Source organism: Eurosta solidaginis, chromosome 2, assembly GCF_040869045.1.
Source record: "Eurosta solidaginis isolate ZX-2024a chromosome 2, ASM4086904v1, whole genome shotgun sequence".
Lineage (NCBI taxonomy): Eukaryota > Metazoa > Arthropoda > Insecta > Diptera > Tephritidae > Eurosta > Eurosta solidaginis.
The window spans coordinates 198,762,548-198,772,425 of NC_090320.1; the positions used below are offsets into that span (position 1 = coordinate 198,762,548).

The 9,878-nt window shown below is 37.2% G+C and overlaps 1 protein-coding gene across 1 annotated transcript in view; it reads left to right on the plus strand.

Moving 5' to 3' along the window:
* ds (dachsous cadherin-related 1) overlaps nt 1-9,606 on the plus strand; it is a 609,128-nt gene extending 599,522 nt beyond the window's left edge. The window contains exon 13 of the mRNA XM_067766860.1: nt 162-9,606. Within this exon, the coding sequence (XP_067622961.1) occupies nt 162-3,664 (3,503 nt within the window). The 3' untranslated portion in view covers nt 3,665-9,606. The remainder of the gene's footprint in view (nt 1-161) is intronic.
* The last annotated feature ends 272 nt before the right edge of the window (nt 9,607-9,878 follow it).

Sequence of the window (9,878 nt, forward strand, 5' to 3'; positions counted from 1 at the left end):
TCACATACACATTTCATTCGTTCACAATTATATTTGATCGATTAAATATTTGTAATCTTTAACAAGAAATTTATCTATCTGCAAACATTATTTTGACAAATTCAAACATTTCATAAATTTTCTTGCTTCCCTTTGCTCTTTCTTCAACGCGCTCTCCTTAGGTACTGAATTGGGTACAGTTATCGCCACAGTTTCCGCTAATGATGTTGATACATATCCTGCTCTCATATACCGATTTGGCGCTGATCTACCCGATACACAGCAGCTTATACACAAATCCCTCTTTGCCTTAGATCGCTACAGCGGCAAGGTTATTTTGAAGCGTCATCTTGACTATGAAGACTATCAGGAATACCAAATGGAAATAATTGCTTCGGATACAGCGCATGAGGTCCGTACTACGCTGACAGTACGCGTAAGCGATGATAATGATAACGCGCCTATATTCGAGGCTCAGCTGCCGCCTGCTTATGCTGCAACGCTGCCTGATCAACAAGTGATTGGCTCATCAGCCGCTGCAACAGATATAGAATTGGTCGTTGTTAATGCCACAGACGCGGACGCAGAGGGTCGCAACTCTCAGATACACTATAGCATTGATCCGCCACTGCGCGGTTTCAGCATAAATGAACAAACAGGTGCGGTGTTTGTAAATATGACACGCCTAGGTAGTGTTGCCAACGATTTGTATGTAATGATTCAAGCGCAGGACGGCGGTACACCACCAATGAAAAGTTGCACTGTTTTGCGTGTGCGGGCCAGCAAAGGAAATAGTGGGCGCTTACAATTTTTACAGACACAATATCGCGCCCAAATTAATGAAGCTGCACCGCCTGGTACTATTGTATTACATTTAAGCCAGGATTTGCTCAATGCGCAGGCTGAACGCTCTGCTGGTACGCTACTATTCAAAATTGTGTCTGGAAATGAGGATGATGCTTTCGTAGTATATCAATCGAGCGCTATTGTGCTTGTGAAGCCACTTGATCGTGAGCGCAATGACTTGTACAAACTACGTTTGGTTGTGAGTGATGCTTATACTTCTTCAATGCAACTTTTAGCACAAGCAGCCGATAATTCAAGCACAGCAATTAATGTGTTTGTCAATGTTGAAGATGCCAATGATAACGCGCCGCAATTTGAAGCCAACGGCAAGTATGAGGCAGAAGTGAGCGAACTTGCGCCGCTACGCCATTCGATAGCGCAATTGATAGCGACTGATGCTGACCTAGAGAATACACCCAACTCTGAAGTGGTGTACGATATAACATCGGGCAATGATGAGGGTATGTTCACTGTCGACCTCGTGTCTGGAGTGTTATTCGTGAACAACAAATTGGACTTCGATACGGGAGCAATGTGTTATGCATTGGTGATACGCGCATGTGACAGCGCGCTAGTACCATTATGTAGTTTGCAGCCATTCCATTTGACTTTGCGCGATGAAAATGATAACGCGCCGCATTTTCCTGTTACTGAGTACATTGAATTTGTGGGTGAAAATGAGCCAGTTGGCACTAGCGTGTTTACAGCTCGTGCAACCGATTTAGATCGCGGCATTTATGGTCGTCTCAACTATACCGTCGATCACGAGGCTGTGGGATTGGATGATGTGTCGTGGAAATTGTTTCGCGTCGACGCGCAGACTGGTATTGTCACCTCAAATGCTGCATTTGACTACGAACAAAGACATCGCTACGATTTTGCTTTGCGCGCCACAGATAGTGGTGGAAAGTCCACACGGGTTAAAGTTCGTATTGAAATTGAGTCGAAAGACGAGTATGCGCCGCAATTTACAGAGCGCACGTATCGCTTTGTGGTGGCATCGCCGTCAACAGGCTACCTGCCGCTGGGCTTTGTTGTGGGATACGTGTCGGCAACGGATCGCGATAAGGGACCTGATGGACGTATTGTATACCAATTAAGTTCACAGCATGCTTACTTTAAGGTGAACCGCAGTAGTGGCGCGGTGTTGATTAAAAAGAAACTCGACGACAATTTCGATGATGGGCGTGATATTAGCTTGGTGATCGCAGCCAGCTCCGGAAGACAAGGCTCGCTAAGTAACATGACAGTTGTGGAAATTTCGTTAGATCCACTTGCCGATCCAGGCACAAATTTGGCAAGCAGTAGTGGTGCAGTGGGCGGTGGAGGAAGTGGTGTAGCAGATTGGGTTGTCGGGCTCATTGTTGCGATATTGCTGGTGTTTTGTGCTGCTGCCGGTATTCTCCTTTTCGTGCGCATGCGCAGCCGTAAGCCGCGTAATGTATCCAAACCACACTTGAGTACTGAAACTGTAGGCGCCTCGAACAGTTACGTCGATCCAAGCGCATTCGATACGATACCCATAAGAAGCGGTGTAAATGCTGGGCTCGCTAGTGCGAGTGGTAGTGGTGGTGTAGCTTCGGCTGCTGCTGGCCAATTCGCACCACCGAAATATGATGAGATACCGCCTTATGGTGCACACGCGGCAAGTTCCAATTCAGGTGCCGCAACAACATCCGAACTTTCCGGTTCTGAGCAGTCTGGCTCAAGTGGGCGTGGTTCGGCGGAAGATGATGGTGAAGATGAAGAAATACGCATGATTAATGAAGGTCCCTTGCATCATCGTAACGGTGGAAATGGTGAAGATGGCCGCATATCTGATATTTCTGTACAGAATACACAAGAATATTTAGCGCGTTTGGGTATTGTAGATCGCGAGGCGAATGCGGCTGGTGCAGCGTCAAATTCTTCACATCGTTGCTCAGAGGGTATGAGCGTATCACAGAAGGATGGGCATATGCATCATCCACTACAAATGCATATGTATGATGAAGATCCCACTGCCCAAACAGATATCACAAATCTTATTTATGCCAAATTGAATGATGTTGCAGGTGCTGCATCAAATCAAGCGAGCAGCGCCGATGAGGCAGCCACTACAGTGGGTAGTGTTGGCGCTGCTGTAGATCGTGTGATTAACTTTACAAATGTGCCCGCAGGACATGTGCCCAACGTTGGGCATCCCTCCAATGTAGGCCCACCTATGAACGGTTCACTCAGCTCCATTGTGCATAGTGAAGAAGAACTGACCGGTAGCTATAACTGGGACTATTTACTCGACTGGGGACCACAATATCAACCTTTAGCGCATGTTTTCTCCGAAATAGCGCGACTTAAAGACGACAATATGTCGGTACAAAGTGGCAATAGTGGTGCATCGTCAAGCGCTAAAAGTAAACAATCGCAAGCACACTCAATAGGCACAGTGAAAACACATATACCACCACCGCTGCTGACAAACGTAGCACCGCGCGCTATTAATATGGCCGTATTATCTGGTGGTGGTGTACGTTTACAGCAAGCGGCGCAACATCATATTGCGACCACAAATTTAGGTGGCCCACCGGCTGGCGGTCAAGTGAATGCTAGCGGGCAATATATGGCGCCGCGCTCACCAATCAGTCACGATACTCCGGGTGGATTCAGCACCTCGACTGCAATGTCACCATCGTTTTCACCATCACTTTCACCTCTAGCTACACGTTCACCATCGATATCACCACTCGCCGGTGTGACAACTGGACATCATTTAGTATCGCTGCCGCGTCATGCGCCACAACCGACGCAGCGAGGGAAGCCTGCGCTAATGGTAGAGCAGGATATGCGTGTGAGAATGTGATGAAAACTCATATCGCAAAGTGCTCGATTTTCAACAGGAGAAAGAGGATAAAAAGATTATAGCAACCAACAAAGTGATCATTAGTTTCATAGGCTGGACTTTAAGTGGTATATTTTTTTAAGCGTATACAATACAAGTTAGTTAGGTAAGTAGGCACAGACCGCATGCGGTTATAAGAAAACAAATTTTTATTATTTAAAAGCATTTAGTTAAACAAAGAGTACTTTGGAGTTTGATGAGTTTGAGTTTTTTGTGTTGTGGTTAATTGTTGGGATATTAAGTTCTTGGCTCAAACTCACCACGCTCGGCTGTGGTATTAAACATTTTAAGCCTTGACTAAAGTGCGAATTTATTTTTTAACAAATGTACAGTTAGTGATAAGAAATTAGTTAAAAAGACATTTAGATTTATAAAATACGTTTGTGTACATATGTTTTTACAAAGATTGCCATTATTTTTTAAGTTATTAGATTATTATACGAAATTTTCACCCAGTGCGCACTACTCACCATACTTAAATGCTTACACTAGACACATAAATTCACAATTAGAAAGTGTGTTAGCTCACAAAGTTCTCGATGAAGCTCAGAGTCTCTGAATCAGAGCTTCGTTGAGCGCCGGACATTTATTCGGCGTTCACCTAAAAGTTGAGAGATGGCGGAACAGTAACAGGTGACTACCGGAAATCAGCTGATTGGTACTTTTTTAATAGGATTTGACCATCAACTTCTGGCGCGGTACGATTTAGACATTAGTCCATCGATTTACAAAAACAAAGCATATGGAACTTTTATTTATGTTTGTAGGTAGCCACGTGCTGCCACCTTGTATGGTTCCGCCATGAAATCGTGTGAGCGGAGCGACTGAGATTCAGCAGTGAATCAGTTTTTGCGATCTTCAAGCAGTAAATATCTTATGCGTAAACTATATGCTCAAATTTGGATCACCATACTTCTTATACACACATTCTACTGCAAAAAATGTTGCGTTTGCGTTTGAAGCTCTGCTAGCTTTGTGCACCACTGATGTGCATACATGCAAACACATATAGTAAGTGTTGAATACAATTCAATTTTTTTAATATTAATATTAAACAAAATATTAGAATCATGCGTTGAAAATCAAAATTGAAACTTGGCAATGATTGATTTATATGAGATCTGATAAGAGTTGACTTATCTTAGAGATGTTATATAGTCATTTATATCGGGAAAAAAACGTTAAGTCTCAAAATAGCATATTCTGTAGAAATGAGAGATTCTCAATCAATCTCGCCAAATTTGAGAAATTAGTTTGTATTCAAACAGGCAGGCGGAGAGGCGGACATGGCTAAATAAGACCAGTTTTCAATTTGAACAATTCGGTATACTTATTGGCGGGTCTATCTCTTCTCCTTTAAGAACTTTCAATTTTGAGATTCGTGACAAACTTAATATACAATTCATTGAAATGTATAAAAAAAAACTTTGCGTTTCTGTTTTATTGGACAAATCGATGTGTCCTTGTTTCACCTGTAATATTCCAATTTATTTATTGCAACAAAAGAAAAAAATAATAGAACCTGATTTTATCTTTAATTTTATATTAATAATTCTGTACGTTTTTAAGATACCTCAATTTCAATTGGCTTTCGAAAAATAACTAGCACCAAATTTGCTATACATTTGCAGCATGCTCCTATTTTTTGGCTAAAGACTGTAGTTCTAATAAGCTAACTAACTACCATCAACAGCATGATATAGTGATGTACAAGATAACGCCGATTGGATGGCAGCTATTTTGATTAGTATTTGAGAAAAAAGTAATACCACTGACGTCATAGCTGCCAGCTGATTAATTTGTGTTTGCTGTTATTATATATATACGTGTTAGGTTCGGTGTTGTGCTTGTATACAATTCTTTGTTTACGTTTCAACATGACTCCTTTTTCTCATATGTCTTACTCAATTGACATTTCTGGTGGATAATGTGTTACTGCCGAATCTCCAGCTCTTTGATTCATGCACAAACAGTCTTTGAAATACACACATCACACGAATATATACTTCACATATTCAAAATAATAATTTCAATTTAATCATAATCATCGCTTTTTATGAAAAATCATGTAAATAAATCATTAAATAAAGACTACAAAGCCAACAAAGACTCTTTAATAGATTTTTAGTGCATAAATAAATAAACAAGTGACAAAAAAAAACAGAAAAATGTAATAAAAAAGCCATAAAAAAACATTTAAAAAAAGAAGTTATTAATAATTTTTGTATAATTTAACAAATTTGTAAGTTTTTTTAAATCCACTAATAGTTTAATTTATTTATATTTATCATCGTAGATGTATTAAAAAATTATGTTGATATTACCAATGTACTAAAGTATAAATAATATTTATTTATATATATTTAATTCAACATATTTAGGTAGTCGGCAATGGTTCGAACACAAAATCTTCCATAAGTTATAGTCGCAGTAATTATTGAAAATTATTATGGAATAAAAATAATAATTATATTTAGCATATTGTACAAATAACATAAATATATTCTATATTCCACTTAATGCGCGATTTGCGATTGTGTGCCTTATATTTTAGAAATGTTTGATCGAGTGCATAAAAAAAGAAAATTTTAGCATCAGTAATTAGAGTTGCAGTTAAACTGCAAATCAAAGAATATAAAATAACTGGGCAGCATAGTGACGCCAGCTCATGCTCATACAAGGTGTAGGAATAAATACAGTGTGGTGCAATAAATACGCATATGTTTACAAAACGTGTCGTGTACGTTCAAGATAAAAATACTTTTGAGTCATGTGCTGTTAATATTAGAAAATTCATTAATTTATTGGACCTAGTTTACAATAAAAGAGATTATTTGCACTGAGAAAAAGCCCAAGTCACTGGACAGATGTCGGTAAAGCAGTGCAAAATAAAAAATTTAGAATTTTTCTGAGCAAACTTTTCAACCTAAAAGTGATTGTTCCAAATAGCTTCGCTTAAACGTGGACTAATGTCTACACATTATTCTGAGCGTCCCACCGCCGCCTTAGAATAAAATATTTGTGGATTACCCATTGTGAGTCCCATCATCCTGTTCAACTTGAGATGGTGGCATCCCTTCCTCTTCAATGCTTTCTTCATTAGAAAGAATCAAAAGCTGTACTGAATATATGAAATGTACTTCAGAAAATATCAAATGTACTTTAGAACAAAACTGAGTCGAAAGTCCATTTGATGCTTTCTGAAGTACATTTGATTCTTTCTATACTTATCTAAATTATCTTTCGTGCTTTTTTACAATAGAGTTGATTTTTTCTAAAGTTTATTTTAGACATTATTAAATTTAAATGACGCTTTCTTAAATTAAATGTATGCTTTCAAAAGTCAATATGATATTTTCTAAAGTACTGTAAGAACTTTGCCATATAAATTGCTTTCTTCGGTAATGGTAATCAGTAATTGTGTAAAAATTTTAGAGGTTTCGAAAATTTGACAGCTAAAAATCTGAAAATGTTTCCGGTGTACTTAAGAGAACGTATATTATACTTCAGAATAGTAAAATGTGCTGCAGATACCTTGAGGTTATTTTCAAAGTAAATAATTTTGTTGCAGAAGCTGTATAATATTTCTTCAGAATAATAAGTTTTACCTAAAAATAGTTAAATTATTTTTCGCAATAAGCAAACGTACTTTAGAAAACGTAACATGGATTTCAGAATAGTCACTTGTACTTCAGAAACGAGAAATTGTATTTAATAAACCGCAAATTGTACTTCATAAAACCTAAAATATTTTCAGAATGAATGTACAAAATAATTTTCTTGCCGTCAACTGAACAGCATTTTGTGATTCTAAAGTAAAGTATACAGCTTTGAAGTGCCTCTGAAGCACAATAAATTGTTTTTTGGGCACATTTAATAATTCTTATATAAATATTACGTTTTCTGAAATACCCTTGACTGCCCTAAGGTACAACAAACGATTTCTGAACAGCATTTTATGGTTTCTAAAGTAAAGTATAAAGCTTTTTAAATACAACTGAAGCACAACAAGCGCTGTCTGAAGTAACATTTACTATTCTGAAGTACATTTACCGGTTTCTGAATTGAAATTGACTATTCTGAAATACATATTATGCTTTATAAAGTACACTTGACTTCTCTGAAGTATATTTTACTACTTTGAATATTTTTAATTATTCTGAAGTACATATTACGGTTTTTTGAACAGCATTCTATGGTTTCTGAAGTACAATTGAAAAAGGTGTGGTTCCGGCATATATTATACTTGTTCTAATTTTTTTGCAAAATGTTAAGTTTACCATTAATATATATGCACATGTTTTTTTTGCACTCCACTGTACTTATGACATATCTGTATAAATATACATTAGAGCGGGTCAAATTTTTTGCCTATCATGAGTATAGCTAAAACGTAATCTACAGATGATTCTAAGAAAAATTGCTGAATACACCATAGCTCTAAGCTCGATTTCGAGGTCCCCACTTTTGCAAAATAGATATTTTACATTTGAATGCAGGCTTTGTGCAAAAAATCTTCATAGCTTCTGATAAAATTATAGGAAAAATATCATATTGGATTTACTTTAAAGGTATTTTACGAACATTTCAGAATCTGTATTAATATCTATAGTGTTTTAGAATTTTAGTAGAGATATCGGGCTTAAATTATGGGGAATTAGCCTAAAATGGCGGCCCCGTGGTGTGATGGTAGCGTGCTCCGCCTACCACACCGTATGCCCTGGGTTCGAACCCCGGGCAAAGCAACATCAAAATTTTAGAAATAAGGTTTTTAAATTAGAAGAAAATTTTTCTAAGCGGGGTCGCCCCTCGGCAGTGTTTGGCAAGCGCTCCGGGTGTATTTCTGCCATGAAAAGCTTTCAGTGAAAACTCATCTGCCTTGCAGATGCCGTTCGGAGTCGGCATAAAACATGTAGGTCCCGTTCGGCCAATTTCTATGGAAAATCAAGAGGAGCACGACGCAAATTGGAAGAGAAGCTCGGCCTTAGATCTGTTCGGAGGTTATCGCGCCTTACATTTATTATTTTAAATACTATATTATCATTTTTAACAAATTTCTTATGGAACATTTTTTTTTCTTTACAGCTAAAATAAGTTCAGAACATTGCTGACAACTTTCATTCAGACAGTTTTTCTTTTTTCGAATTCGTTTTAGTATAAAAAACTTTTGCTTATAACTTGAAAATATAGGTTTTTTTTTGAAATTTTTTTTCGTTTTTGTAGAAAAAAATTGTAGCTTATAACTTGAAAATATAGGTTTTTTTTTCAAAATTCATTCAAGTTCAGTTTAGGCTAATTTCTCACAATTTAAGCCTGTTATCTCTACTAAAATTCAAAAACACTATAGATATTAATACAGATTCCGAAATGTTCGTAAAATACCTTTAAAGCAATCCCAATATGATATTTTTCCTATAATTCTATTTGAAGCAATGAAGATTTTTTGTCTAAACCCTACATTCAAATGCAAAATATCTATTTTGCAAAAGTGGGGACCTCGAAATCGGACTTAGAGCTATGGTGTATTCAGCAATGTTTCTTAGAATCATCTGTAGATTACGTTTTTGCTATACTCCTGATGGGAAAAAATCCATCCATACAATTTGACCCGCTCCAATATACATAGTATATATTGACGTAACAAGCTGAGCTCGGTTGAAGGTGTGTGATTACAATTAATCGTTAACTTTCTTCGGCACTTTTTATGCAAGTGCTTTGGTGAATCTTTCGTAAGGAATTATTTTAAGATTTGTAGAGCGATCGGATATATATTTTTTATAGAGATTAGTATTAAATATTGTATTTATGAATCTATTTTAAGATTTTTGTATAAATGTTAGTCTTAGTAGGATGTTAGCATTTAAAGTAGTAATAAATTAAGCCTATAATAAATGCATGAGACAAACGAGAAAATAAATATGAAGGAAAAAATAATAATATGTTTGTATGTATTTAATTTGATATTTGGGAATTTTTTTAACTGGTAAGTACCATTAACAGTTATTCCACATATATGTAAATTTTCAAACTACAAAACTGCAGTATATTTCACCCTTTTCAAAATGAAAGTGTAGCTCTAGTTAGGTGAACGATACCCTCTAGCGCTGTTGTGGAGTATTTGCGCATAGACCCCGGAATGCATACACCTGCTTGTCGTTGTAGATTTGTCAGCGGT